The sequence below is a fragment of the Panthera leo genome, chromosome E3, assembly GCF_018350215.1.
Source record: "Panthera leo isolate Ple1 chromosome E3, P.leo_Ple1_pat1.1, whole genome shotgun sequence".
Lineage (NCBI taxonomy): Eukaryota > Metazoa > Chordata > Mammalia > Carnivora > Felidae > Panthera > Panthera leo.
This window is the reverse complement of record NC_056694.1, coordinates 39,011,884-39,026,230: the sequence shown is the minus strand read 5'-3', so window position 1 is coordinate 39,026,230 and position 14,347 is coordinate 39,011,884. Positions and strand designations below refer to the sequence as shown.

Below are 14,347 nucleotides of genomic sequence, written 5' to 3'. Positions count from 1 at the left end.
AGAAGCTTCAGTCTTTGACCATCCAGGCTGATGATAGATGCCTTGACCAGGTTCAGGAGGTTCCTTTCTCTTCTTACTTTGTGATGTATTTTTGTCATGAAGGAATGTTGGATTTTTATTAGATGTTTTTTCTGAATCTACTGAGATATCATGTGGATTTTGTTCTTTATTCTAATGATATGTACTATATTGGGTTTTTTTGGTTTTTTTTTTAGTGTTTTTATTTATTTTTGAGAGAGAGACAGAGACAGAGTGTGAGTGGGAGAAGACAGAGAGAGAGGGAGACACAGAATCTGAAACAGGCTCCAGGCTCTGAGCTGTCAGCACAGAGCCCGATGCAGGGCTCGAAATTGTGAACTGCGAGATCATGACCTGAGCCGAGGTCAGACGCTCAACTGACTGAGCCCCCCAGGCGCCCCTGAGTGAATTTTGTATGTTGATCCACCCTTGCATTCCTGGGATAAATGGCACTCGGTCGTGGTGCGTACTCCTGTTGATGTGTTGCTGTATTCAGTTTGCTCATCTTTTGTCCAAGAGGGAAGCCTCTTTTGGGGAGTGTGTCTGCTTGCTTCACTTGGGGGCTTATGAGTAAGACACTGCAGTTCTGCACTCTCAGCTTTGCAGAGAGGGTGGGTGTCCTCTGACCTCAGGAGCACTCCCTGGGGCTTGTCCTCCCTCACAGGCACGTCCGAGTCCGAGGTGGTGGCCAGAGTGTTTCACGGCCTGGGATGCTGGTCACTTTGCTTGAATCACTTTCAGGGTGGAGACAGCAGCACAGCTCAAGACCCTCTTCTTTACCCTGACCCTGTGGCCCACTTTTAGTGGGTTAGTGGTGTGGAATAGGCAGCATTCTGACTAACGGTGGGTTTCTGGGCCTGGTTTTCCAATAGGTGGAGCAGTTTGGCCTTCGGTTAATCTCTGAGCCTCTGGGGGAGGTAACCAGATTCTCTCTGCGCTTCTCATGCTCTCTTGGGGGCTCTTCCCCTCGTGTCACACACGGAAGTCGGCTCTCGTGAAGCTGGGGAGGAGAAAGTGGCTGATTTTCACCAACCTTTCAGTGAAATTGAATGTTTCCTTTAATTACGAAGGTGGGCAACAGATTGTCACAGAGTCTTGCTCTGTTGTGTGTGTTCCTCGCTGCTTCCGAGTTCCTGCGTTGTTAGACCTGATGGGCCTCATGACCTACCGCGCTGATACAGAGAGCCTGGCATCATTGTGGCACGCTTTCACTACCCCAGTATTTTGACACTTTGGTCATTTATAGTCCTATTTTATTGTATGCCTTTCAAACGTTTTTCTGAGGGCAGTCCTGTTCTTTTCCGTATGCCAGAGGCCTCCTTCATCTCAGGACTAGAGGAGAGCTCCTTTCCAAGGGGGTGATTTCACACCTCCCCAGGGACTTGGAGTCCCGCCTTCAAGAAGATGGGCACAGGCTCCTGGTAATAGGGAGCAGCAGGTGTCACGGGAGACCAGCAGACCCAGGCCCAGAGACTGTAAAACAGCAACACAGTCCTAATTACATCACGAGTCACTGTTTGAAGCCTAGCCATGGGCGGGGGTGGGGATGGTGTAGACCCTTTTAGACTTTATTTTGGGCATCATGTAGCTATTTAGAGGCACAAACGTCTCTAAACGTTCGGGGCTGGAACTCACAAACTGTTAAGGTCATGACCTGAGCCAAAATCAAGAGCGGGATGGACGCTTAAACGACTGAGCCACGCAGGTGCCCCACTATGTACTGTTTTGATAGCTGGATTTAATTTAGTTAATTATGCATAACAGACATCTTTCCATACAAAAATACATTTCCAGAACTTTTCAATAGCAGCATTAACAAAAGACAAATGACAGAAGCCGCACACGACTCCTATGCAGGATGGGAGCACACGAGAGGCAGTGAAGTACCAGGCAGGGTTCCCAGGGCCATTGCGTTGCGTGTGGTCCTGCTGTCACTGCCGGATCCGTCCTGAGGCTCGGGTGCCAGGAGTGGAACTGCTGGGTCAGAGCGCAAGCCTGTGCTCTCTGGATTTTGATGCTTATTGGAAAATTGCTCCCCTGAAAATTACACCATTCCGTATCGCCACCGGTAGCACGGTGAGTGTGTGTCTCCTCAAATCCTTGCCAACACTGTGTATTTCCTTTTGTGCCTCTGCTGATCTGATAGGCTTTTGTGTGTTCGTTTGCGTTTCTTTGATTCATTGCACCATTGAATGGATTCATTTGGTTTTGGTTCTCAGTTTCTTTTTTTTCCTCATGTGAATCACCTCACTGTTCTTGGCAGTATCTCTTGGGGTCCTGGCAGGATGCAAATGTGGCTGCAGCGTCTCTACAGGAAAACAACTTAATGAGGGGACCAGTTACAGAGAGCAGGGCCGAGGAAGCAACAGGGCTGGGTCTCCTCGATGGGACCGTGAGCCCCTCTGCCCCCCGGGTGGAGGTGGGGCAGGTGAGGGGGTCCAGGGCCCAGGGGAACCACTTTGGTGGGATAAGGGTGAGGCAGGAGGACCAGCTTCAGGTAGGCTCTCACACTCTCCTCTCCTCCCTCTGGGGCTCCTGCTGGCTCTAGGGCTTCAGTACTCGGGAGGACGGGGGCCATATATGAGGATAAATGGGGAAGAGCCAGCACATTGGCTTTGTCTGTCTTCCTCCTGGGCGTCTGCCCTTGGAGGCCTTTGGACCAACAGTCAGGAAGTCCCCCATGGCAAGCGCCTCCAGCTCTGAGGCAGCCCCAGGGATGGTGAGCAGGATATGATGGCCACCATGACCAATGAGCCTCTCAGTCCAGATGACCATATGCTGCATTGGTGTGGCCAGGGGCCCTGGTTTCTTTTTGCATTTTAATTCGGGTATTGTGTTGCTTATAGCCATATACCGTCAAGAATTTTGTAGACACGCCAAACATAGGTCTGTTGTGTTTTGTCCCAGGTAGTTGTAACCCCCAATCACTTCTGTGTCAGGACCAGGCTGAGGTGCCCAGTACAGAGCCTCGTGGTCAGTGCAGAAGAAGAAGGTTGCTTCCCCTGGACCGAACATAAAGCAGAGTAGGCGATTTTGAGAAAGAAAGACGAAGGCACTTTCAGCTGATCTTCCTTCCCCAGCTCCCCCTGCTCTAGAATGTTCCAGAACCTAGCTGGCTGCTCCTGCTCTATCTTGGTCTGTGTTTTTGGAGGATAGGAGGGTGCGGTCCCAGTGAGGCTGTACAGAGGGCACTCAAGATCTGGGCTCTTTGGGGGCTGGAGGATTCCTGCTTTTTGGTGCTCTGTGGGTGCTTAGCTGCACCCCTGGCATCTGGCCATTAGGTGACAGTAGCCCCCGACTTCCCTCTCCCCTGTGGTGTCTGCCAGAAATGTCTCCAGACATTGCCAGACATCCCTTGGGGGCCCACATGTCCCCATGTGACAACCCCGAGTAGAGCACTTGGGGCCCTCATCAGTAAGCCCACCCAGCAGGACCCTGCACGGGGTGGTCACCGCTCTGTGTGTCACCTGGTTTCAGAAGGGGCCTGGCAGACTAGAGACCATTTGGTGGTAGGTGTGTTGGTGTGAGGTTTTACCTCTCAGGTTGGTTCAGGGAGATGTGTCCTTAGGGACAAATACTTTCTGGTGTGGATCACTGAAGATACTGAGAAAAAGAACTGCTTGATCTGCAGAGGGGTCAGGCTAGGTCACACAGCTTATTTGTCCAGAACAAAATGATGTTTGACTGTGGTGTTCTGTCTCTTGTCTGCTCTGGGGTGCCGGGCTAGGAGACGGGGCCGTGCTGGAACGTGCTGCAGGGAAAGGTGGTCTCCTCCCTGGGCCTGTCCGAGCAGCACCACGGCCTTGCCAGCAGCCGTCCAGTGCTGGGTACAGAGTGCCGTTGATGTGGGGCCAGTGTGGGAGGTGGTGGCAAAGCAGGCGACGGCAGGTGAGGTGGGGCATCTCCAGGGAACCGTTGGAAGGGTTGCAGCATTGCATGCGCTCCTGAGGGAAGCGTTTTGCTCTCAGACGGTGGGCACCTCTCGTGCAGGAATCCCGGTCCTGTGTCCGTTGGTCACGGGGAAAGGCCGAGTGGCCGCACGGTCTCCGATGTCAGAGGACACCCCGTGGGGGTGCCTCCGGAGCAATGTGGTGGCGCGGGCAGACTTGCGCCCTCGGCGCTGCTTGGTCAGGGCTGCTCAGCTGCTGATGAGCCCCCGAGGTCCTTGGGAGCCACTGGGGTGACACAGGTATTGGGACCTCCTGTTTGGTGGTGAGCGGGTCTAGAGGCTCCTGCTGCCACTGAGCCTCTGAGTCTGTGGGCGAACCTGGTGATCCTTGTGTTGCACAGTCCTAGAGGCAGTACTGGCAGCAGTGGGGTATCGAGAAGCTTCCCTGGCCGGGACTCCCAGGTCTTATTCCACCTGCAGCCCCTAGCTTCCCTGAGCTGTTGGTTAAGGAGGCCTGTGGCCTTCAGGGGACCAGTCCTTTCCCACGTGTACGTGTGTCCCATCTGTGCCTGCCGTGTGCCTGGGTCTGTTTGAGGCACCATTCGTGGACCAAACGGACAAGCCTTCTCTCTTCGAGACGCTGCCAGCTGACACCGCTGGGTCAGTGAGAGGTGCCCAGAGAACGTGCGCCACGGTGGTCTGGAGGGGCTGCCCTGGTGGCCAGGGCTGCTGTCACAGAGCAAGTGACCTTTGAGCCGGCCTTGGACGGAGAGTCCAACAAGGGGGTTCGAGGGGAGGGCCCTGGACAAGTAGGCTCTTGGGACCGTTTAGTCTGATTCCACGTGACCAGGGGGCCAGTACTGGGACAGATCCCCACTTAGGCCCACGTGAACCACGACATCCTGATGGATGAACGTCCAGGGTGCAGCGTCGATGACAAATGCTTTGTGTCTCAGCGTGACCTTTCTCCCTTTTCCCTCCTCTCATCAGCCAGGGCCAACTCGTTTGTAGGAACAGCCCAGTATGTGTCTCCAGAGCTGCTCACAGAGAAATCGGCCTGTAAAAGGTAACCCGCTTTCATCTGATCCAGAATATTCTCTTTTCTCTACAGTGGCTATTAACGTATGTTTTTTCATATAAAGTTAATTAGTTAAGAGAGTGCCTTTTATGGCCTTTGATAACCAACCTCTGTGCTGCTTTATTGTTACACGATACACTTCCCGGGACCATTGTTGCTTTACGCTCTGATATTTGATCTTGTTCCTTCAGAAGCAACTATTCAGTGGGGGAGAGTGGGGCCGGGAGGTCCACATTCCTAGCTGTGTCCCTGAGCCTTGGGGTCCTTAGTGCCGCCACTGGCCTTACCCTGCGGACCGTGGGAAGAGGCCCAGAAGGCATCGCGTGGGGGAGGCGGTTTCCTGGCCGGGGCACAGCCAGCGTGAGCCATCCCTCCCCAGTGCTCAGAACTGGGTCGGGCCCGGCAGGGGCTTGAGTTTTGAGTATCAGAAGTGCACGAGTGAGGCTCTGCTCACAAGGAGCAGAGGTGCAGTGGGAGAGAGGGGGTGGGGTGCCGTTGGTCAGGAGCAGGGAGAAGCTGGGGGGCTATCTTGGGTGGGCCTGAGGCGGCAGTGGCGTCTGGGGTCTCAGTTTGGAGAGCACTTCCAGACGATAGGTTGTGTGGCTGCAGCTTCTCCCTGGATCCTCACTGCGGCCACGCCGTCAGGGTCCCGTAACGGCCACGAGGGGCCCCTTTGCTAGAAAGATGGCACTGTCAGAGGCGGCAGAGGGGTGAGTGGTTCTGGGGGCGGCCCTGTGTTTCTGAGCGTGACCGCTTGTTAAGAACTCTCGAGGGGCGGAGCCCCAGGGCTCACATGCTGCCGGTGGGCGTCTTAGCAGTCTCCCGGTTCTTTGTTTTTGTTTTAATTCAGTCAGCACATTCTGAGCTTTTACCCCATGTAGGGCAGAGCCTCTTAGCTGAGGCGGTTCTGCCCCCTGGAGCGTGTTTGACCGTGTCTGGACGGTTCCGTGTCACAGCTTGGCAGGAGCGGGGAAGCGGTGCTAGTGGCGTCCGGTGGGTGGACGCTCCCCAGCATCGTGCGGTGCGGTGCGGTGCGGTGATGGCCCCACAGCAAGAATGAGTCGGCCCCTGGTGTCCCCCGCGCAGAGGCTGAGGAACCCTCTGGGTGGTGGATGCTGGTGGCCAGGTTCTCAAAGCCGAGGTCGCTGCTGCCTGAGGACTAGCTTGTCCTCGATTTGGGGCACTTAGGATGGAGCAGCCCTTCAGTGCCAATGGGGGAAGGTCTCTGGGTTCTACCGGGAGAGATCAGGAAGACACCGTGGCCGCCTTCTGTGTGGAAACTGGAAGGACGGTGTCTGCCCACATTCGCTTGCCTGCCATTTAAACTGTCTTCGGTGGGTGTCCCGGCCGCGGGGAGAGTGCTGTGAGGGAGACGTTGTTGAGCATCTTTTTATGCTTTTAAACGTCTAAGTTGTGTGGTATTTATGCATAAATAGTTAATAGTTTTCTGATTCTAAAAGTGGCACCTTTGTATTGTAAAGAACTGTTAGAAAACGTGGAGAATAAAAGACCGGGAACACTCATAGTCTGCATCCTGCTTATGGACACCAGATAGTGATCTGGCGCGTCCTTCCAGTTAGTTATTTCTGCCTGTCTTCTGTGTGTTCGTGTGACTTCTCTTCAACTGGAGTCCTGCTAAATGACCAGGTTTGAGCCCTGCTCCTTGAGATCATGGAGCAGGCACCTCCCCACATCCCTGAAATCATCCGTGGACGTCTAACAGCCGTGTGCTTCCGGCATGTGCGTCTGACGGAGCTCATTGAGCTCTTCCTCTATTATTGGACTCAGAGGTGCTTTTCATTTATTTGCACGATCTGGCGTGTCTGCCAGGTGCGGCACATCCTGTGTCCCGGGAGGAAGGGTGCTCCTGCCCCTTGTCTGCCGGGGGGCACCAGGGCTGCCCCACGTTCCTCTTTGTGGATTTCAGGAAGTGGAATGACTTGGTCTAACTTCGTATTTTAAGATCCTTGGTGCATATTGCTTTCCAGAAATGTTACCCTGCCTTCCCCCTTGAGTTTTTATTCTATTCAAAAACCACTTTAAATGGTAAGATAGCTGCTGGTGTTGAACACTCAGATGAATCACAGAGGCGAGGGGAGCCCAGGGGCCGGCTCTGTTGGGTGTCCCGCTTCCTGGAGATGACAGCTGGCCCGCAGCCCTGCACCTCGTCTCTGGCCGCTGCCCCCCCCACTGGGCCGATGCTTTTCTGTTGCGTTTGTTTTGTGTGGATCCCCATTTGACCTAAACGGTAGAGAAAACCCAAGTGTAAAATCTAGTTACTGGGTAGAATATAGATTCATTTTATAAACGTCCTTCACTCCATCCATATGTTGTGCCTCAGATTTCTGATTTGTTGTACTTTTTAACCCCTGTCAAGTGCCCTCCCCCCGCACTCTACAGCCCCATCTTCTGAATGCCAGGCTACGGCCTCCCCCAGAAGCTGGCTGTATCCAGCAACCCATGAGCCCTCGTAGGTCTAGGACTGGACGACTGGACGGGGAGGCAGCTGGTGGTGCGGGGGGGGGGGGGGGGTGCGGTATATTGCATCTGGATGCTTCTGAAGTGTTGAGCTGGGAATAGAATGCAGAACTTTCAGGGGGAAATATGCAAAGTAGATCTCAGACACTGAGCAGAGAGCGTGAACGGGGTGGGAAATGGGCGGCAACATCACAGGCAAGGAGCGCACCTCCTTCGGGGTCTGTCCCTGCCACCTGGCTCTGGAAACGACTTAGGGAATTTTAGAACTGTTTCTTTTTAATTTTTTTGTTTATTAAAAAAAAGTCTTTATGTTAACTTATTTTGAGAGAGAGGTAGAGCATGAGCTGGGGAAGGGCAGAGAGAGAGGGAGACACAGAATCCGAAGCAGGCTCCAGGCTCCGAGCTGTCGGCACAGAACCTGACGCGGGGCTCGAACTCATGAAATGTGAGATCGTGACCCGAGCTGAAGTCTGATGCTTAACCGACTGAGCTACCCAGGCGCCCCAGAACGGTTTCTTTTTCAGTGTGTAATCAGAGTGTTTTTAAAGGAGGGGCAGGGCTCTTCACAGCAAGGTCAGGAAGGGAAACAGTTAAACGTTGCTTTGTGCACATCCTGTAGTTTGTCTGATTTGGCTCCTTGGCACACGTGAGCTTGCGTCTGTGTCCCGGAGGTAAACTCTAAGTGAGTTATGAGAGAATCCGAGTTTATTCCCAGTTGTACCAACCTGTGGTGACCGGGCCGCGAGCCACCTTCCCTCCCCCTGCATTAGTAGAAGGTGCTTTTCCGTCGGTGTTCGTGTTTCCTGTGGTCAGGAATGACCTCTCCTCCCTCCTCGGGACCACGTTGGCCCTGTGAGGAAGTAGGTAGCCCCCACCAGACGTGGTGGGTCTGTGGGGACGGCTGCGTGGCCTGGCCCAGTAGTGCCTGCTGTGTGTGGGGTCCTCTGAGCCCGGGTCCCCAGGGAGGCCTCTCCCAAGAAGGGTTCCGAGCAGGTTCCCACCCTCACGCTGACCTGGTCGTAACAGAGAGAAGTAGATCAGAGACCGAAGTAGGGTGGTATGAGCCGACAGGGCCAAAGTGAACTGTGCTTCTCACTGAAATTTTACAGATGTCCTTCTTCTGTGTTTTTCCCCCCTCCCTTAAAGTTCGGACCTTTGGGCTCTCGGATGTATAATATATCAGCTTGTGGCAGGACTGCCGCCTTTTCGAGCGGGGTAAGACCACTCACCGCCCCCCGAAACCATTGTAGCAGCTGACGGCGAGGTGGGAGGGGGCAGCCCCCAGGGCTGGGCCAGGGTAGAGGGGACTTCCGCGTGGTCCTTCGATGACCACAGTGTCTCTGTAGGGAGGGAGGGTGACTGCTGTCCCGGGAAAGGGGAGGTTTGTGTACTCTGTGCAAAGTGATGGTTTTTCTTGTTTTACAGAAATGAATATCTTATATTTCAGAAGATCATTAAGCTGGAGTATGACTTTCCTGAAAAATTCTTCCCTAAGGCAAGAGACCTTGTGGAAAAACTTTTGGTAAATGTTTTGAATTTTCTTCTGGTAAGATGATCTGATGACCACATACTGAGTCCTTCTGCACTTGTGGTCACAGGAGCTTTACTGCAGGCCCGTGTTTAACAAAAGGAGGTCTTGGGATTGATAATGATTATAGATAGATTTGTATCTTCTGTCTCATCTCTATAAGCCCTTTTTAATTTGCAAATGGCTGATTCTTTAATAAGACAGGAGATGATTGTATCATTTTGCTCGTGCTCGTCAACGTGCGTGGCACTTAAATTACTCGTTGCTGGAGCAGCTGGGTGTATTCCAGCGGCACGTGGCTGCAAACGTTAGTGACATCTGTGGATGTCAACTTTAACATCTGCCACCTGAAGCTTTTAAAGATCACCTCAGGTACTATAGCAGAGGTAGGCAGATGTACCCGGGAAAAGGATGTGTGATTGTTCTAGAGCCTGCAGGGTCCCTGCCCTGGTGTGCACGGGCACTAGACCTTCCCTTCCCTTTCCTTGGCCTTGGGGAGCAGGGTCAGTGCATCTCGGCCTGCCCCTCCTGTGCCTGTGCCATCCGCGGCGGCGTGTTGTTGCTCTGTGGGTCCAGGGGCGTGAGGCTGGGTCTGGGAGGTGGCGGCTGTGGAGCCCTTGGAGATGAAGCGTGGGCGGGAGAACACAGCATTCTGTTCCTGGTCTCTGATAGCTCACCGTCAAGACGGATTCTGGGTGTCTTTTTTACGAGAGCCAATGTGTTCATTTGGCTCTTGTTGTGGGATTTTTAATTGTGTATTTTAAAGAACACTTGTTGGGGCGCCTGGGTGGCTCAGTCGGTTGAGCGGCCGACTTCGGCTCGGGTCACGATCTCGCGGTCCGTGAGTTCGAGCCCCGCGTTGGGCTCTGTGCTGACAGCTCAGAGCCTGGAGCCTGTTTCAGATTCTGCGTCTCCCTCTCTCTGACCCTCCCCCGTTCATGCTTTGTCTCTCTCTGTCTCAAAAATAAATAAACGTTAAAAAAAAAAAAAAGAACACTTTTTTTTTTTTTTTTTTTTTTTTTTTTAATGTTTATTTTTGGGGGATAGAGACAGAGCGAGGGAGGGGCAGAGAGAGAGAGGGAGACGCAGAATCCGAAGCAGGCTCCAGGCTCTGAGCTGTCAGCACAGAGCCGGACACGGGGCTTGAACCCACAAACTGTGAGATCATGACCTGAGCCGAAGTCGATGCTTAACCCACTGAGCCACCCAGGCGCCCCAGGAACACTTGTTGTTATTCGTTAAGTTCTGATTTATTTTCACCTGTGCGGGGGGGAAGGATAGAGGCTGGAAAGAGGAGAAGCCGCCCGGGGGGTGAATCCGCCGTCCCCCCGGCGCTCTGTGGGGTGGGGGCGGGGCGGGCCGTGGGGCCATTCTGTGGCCAGAGATGGGAATTGGGAAGAGCGTGCAGAAAGAATTTGTCGGTCAGGATTAGTCTTTGTTCCGGACACTGACTCGTTTTGACTTCTGTTTCAGGTTTTAGATGCCACGAAGCGATTAGGCTGCGAGGAAATGGGAGGGTACGGCCCTCTGCAGGCTCACCCCTTCTTCGAGTCCATCTCGTGGGAGAACCTGCAGCATCAGACGCCTCCGAAGCTCACCGCTTACCTGCCGGCCATGTCGGAAGATGACGAGGACTGCTACGGGAACGTAAGCCGGTGGCACGCACGCAGTGTCCGGGTGTGGGGGGTGTGTGCGTGTCCGTGTGTGTCCGTGTCCTTGTGTGCGTCTGTGTGGTGTGTGTCTGTGTGTGGGGGGGGGGGGGTGTGCTTCTGTGTCTGGTGTCGGGGGAGTATGTGTGTGTCAGGAACAGCCCAGCCGAGGGGAATCGCACGTGCTGTGCTGTGTGCAGCTGTGCTGTGTGCACGGGGAGTCTGTGCCGTGGGCCCTGGGAGCCCAGCCTGTGGGGTGCATGGCTGGAGGGGAAGCCAGCATTGACCTGTTGGTGGTTGAACACTTTGTGGCCAGGGTCGGAGTTTCTCCCCAGGGCCGGGGCCGAGGAGGCTCCCGCCTGCACATCTGCCGGAGGGTGAGGGCAGTCTCCTTTTCTTATTTCCTGTCGTTAATTTTTGCCCGGACGATTCACACCGGAGCCCGGTGTCGGGGCAGGGAGACGGTAGCAGTGGGAGCAGTACCCTGCACACCGTCCCCCTTGGCTTGGGGGTTCTGAGTCTCCCGGTAGGCTTCTGTCTTCAGCTTTTGGCCGGTGTCTTTAGGATCGGGTGTCTACAGACGTTCTGGAATACTTAACTTTCCGAGAGAAGCCCAGGATGCTCCTGCTTTGAACTTTTTGGAGACATGGCATTCGGGATGGACATTGGTCACTGTTGGCTTTTAGTGCCTGGGAGAAGCAGGGGTCTTAGGTATACTTTGTTCTTTGAGCTTCTCTTCTGGAGGGTGCGAAACACGGAACTGGGCAGAGGAGTGCAGTGAGCCACAGGGCACCTGTCTCGCACCTTGGGTGACCAGCTCACCGGCAGTCCTGTGCTCCCTCCTCACCCTTTACTGTGATCCTCGTATTTAAATAGGATTTCGCACGTTTCTGTTCTCACCGATCATCCATTCTCATTGTGTAACCTCTGTCGTTGTGGCTTATCCTAACCAGTGACCACATACCGAGTTCTCCTTTATTTGATTGGCGGATTCGAGATTTTATCTAAAAGTCACCCAGAGCTTAGTCAAAAGTATTACTTGTATCGTCTCTCAGAGACTGAGTTTCTTCTGTCTCTTACTTACTGTTGTAAATAAAACATCACCCTTTTGTTATCCTCGAGTATCCTCTGTGCCCAGACTTGAGGGGAGCCAGATGTGGGAAGCCCTCTAAGGTGGCCTCAGCTGCCCGCAGCCTCCATGTGTGCAGACTGCCGGGGACTCGGCCCCAGGACTCTGCCCCTGGCCTGACGTCTTGCCCGAACCATGGCCGGTCGGGGTGGGTTGGGGTCTCCAGTGCCTTTGGCAGGGGTGTCCCGGGGAAGCGGTGTGCCCTCCCCGCCAGCTCTGAAGCGGCTGTACGTGCTGTGACTGGCTCAGATCTCGGTGCCCGGGGCGCTCCGCTTTCTGGAGCTGTGTGCGCGCGCACACCCTGGAGTGTCCCGTGCGCGCCCTCTGCTGTTTCATCGCATTCACTGTGTTGAGAGCCCTGGCTTCTCGGTACTCGAGTGGTACCATCTTAAAACCAGCTCCGTTTGTTAATGGCTTACTTTTTGTTAAGTGGCTCATCCTCTGCTTTAAAAGCTGCCTTGGAAGGGGTTCGGGCAGCGCTCGCTATGCTAGACTTGCCATTTGGACACTTAAGTGAGCCTGGAAAAAGACTTAAGCCTGGAAAGATACCAGATACAGGAGGGGGCCTTCCCTTTCTGCGGGTGTTGACAGCCTCTCGGGGGCAAGTTTTCCCTCGAGGGGCTCCGAGAGAGTCTGGGGTCCTTTTCAGCAGTGAGGGGGCTTCCATCTGGGGGTGAGGAGCAGGGAATGGTCTCTGCTCAGGGAGGGAAGAAGCAGGCACTCGGTTCTCTTGCGTGTCCCTAACCCCCTGGGGTGCTAACGGTAGTGCTGGCGGTTAGGCTCCGGAGTGAGCGTGCTGGGTGTGGTGCCCCTGGAGAAGTGCTCTGGGCCGGACCAGCCGGGGCAGTTTCCTTACCGTGCACAGCCCAGTGTCACCCCTTGTCACACATTCTTTCTGGGCCTGTGTTTTGTGCTGTGGGTTGTCCTAGGCATGCTGAGGAGAGAAGAGCAGAGAGCTGAGATACAGCATCTGGAGCTTTCCACGGGGAGCAGTGCAGTGCAGCCCCCCAGACAGGAATCACCCAGACAGCGGCGGTGGTGATGGGAAGCCTACAGCTCCGTGACAAGACTAGAGGGGCTGCTGCGTTCGAAGGACTTAGAGGACCGGTTCTGATGTGGTGCTAGCTAGCAGGGTGTGGCCTTGGGGCAGGTCTGAGCCTCAGTTTTCCTGTTTCGGAAGTGGAGATGATGGAGGCAGCCGTCTCACTGGCCTTGCAGCCCCCTGAGACACCTGGGGTGGCTCACGGAAGCCTGTATAAACTTTGGAATGTTACGCAGAGGCGGTCTTGGCCTGGGGAGTTCCTCACAGAGCAGAAGCAGGGAATGTGCCAGAAGAAGACCTTAAGTGAAGGGCTATGGGAGTGTCCTGGTGTCACTCCCAGCCAGGAGCCGGTACGGTGGGACCGAGACTGCTGTTTGTGCCACGTGAGCCCTAGGGAGAAGGCTGCTTGGGCAGCAAGGCTGCAGGGTCTGCACGAGGGGGCCTGGCTCTGAGGCCCAGCTCTGTGGGGGGCAGCCGGGTCCTTTCTGGAGGCACCGGGAAGATACGCTGACTCTTAGCCATTGGCAGTGGCTTTTTTCCCCCCTCGTACTTGGCTGCGGTGGGGTTCGGGCGTGGGGCCTACAGCTGTGGGGAGAAGGCTGCCCAGGGTGACCTCTCTTCCCAGGTCTTCGCTAGGGGCTCTCTGGCCCTGTCACTCGCCCCAGGGGCGTGTGGGTGCGCAGGCTGTGCCTGGTCGGCACATTTGTGAGTACATCCATTTTTGTGGCCCCACCAGTTTGTGGCTTTGTCCGGAGTGGCAGACAACTTTGTATCGAGCTTAATGAATGAATATTTGCTGCAGTTAAAAGGAATTTTTTTAAAAAAATGAGCACAGTCGAGTTGAATTGAATCGAGTCAAATTGAATACAGTGGCAACCACAGACTCAGCAACGTAGAACCACGGGGCCAAAGGAGGAGGGCTCCCGAGCTCACAAGAGGGTGCCCCCAGGTGGCCACCCGTCCCTCCTCCTAGCCCCTCTGGTCAGGGCGGCACGGGCCTTGCAGAGGTCAGCAGGCCCCAGGCCTTGGGTCTCCCCTCCCTGGGTTCGGAGGCCGGGGGTGAGGTTCGCCCGCCGGGAGCAAGACCAGACCTGGCAGCCTCCGGCCCCGCCCGCTTCCGTGGCCGCCGGCCAGCGCAGGAGGACTCGGAGCTGCCGCGGGGGCCTCCGGGCCTCCAGGGTGTGGGCTGCGGGCCCAAGGGGAGTGGTGCACGGCTGTCACTCTCCCCTCCTCTCTCTGCAGTACGACAACCTCCTGAGCCAGTTTGGCTGCATGCAAGTGTCCACGTCCTCGTCGTCACACTGCCTGCCCGCCTCGGACGCAGGCCTGCCGCCAGCGGCGGGCAGCAACATCGAGCAGTACATCCATGACCTGGACACTAACTCTTTTGAGCTGGACCTCCAGTTTTCCCAAGACGAGAAGAGGCTCCTGCTGGAGAAGCAGGCCAGCGGCAATCCTTGGTAAGAGCTCGCAGGCGTAAGCCGCGCTCCACTGACCGGCGCGGGGCGCCCGGCCTTCGTCGCCGCTGCCTGCCGA

General features: G+C 55.1%; 1 protein-coding gene across 7 annotated transcripts in view; it reads left to right on the top strand.

Moving 5' to 3' along the window:
* PDPK1 (3-phosphoinositide dependent protein kinase 1) overlaps nt 1-14,347 on the top strand; it is a 74,828-nt gene that overhangs the window by 50,305 nt on the left and 10,176 nt on the right. For all 7 annotated transcript variants that reach the window (XM_042922022.1, XM_042922023.1, XM_042922021.1 and 4 more), the window contains 5 exons: nt 4,898-4,973; nt 8,610-8,678; nt 8,889-8,985; nt 10,465-10,638; nt 14,054-14,271. In XM_042922022.1, the coding sequence (XP_042777956.1) occupies nt 4,898-4,973; nt 8,610-8,678; nt 8,889-8,985; nt 10,465-10,638; nt 14,054-14,271 (634 nt within the window). The remainder of the gene's footprint in view (nt 1-4,897; nt 4,974-8,609; nt 8,679-8,888; nt 8,986-10,464; nt 10,639-14,053; nt 14,272-14,347) is intronic.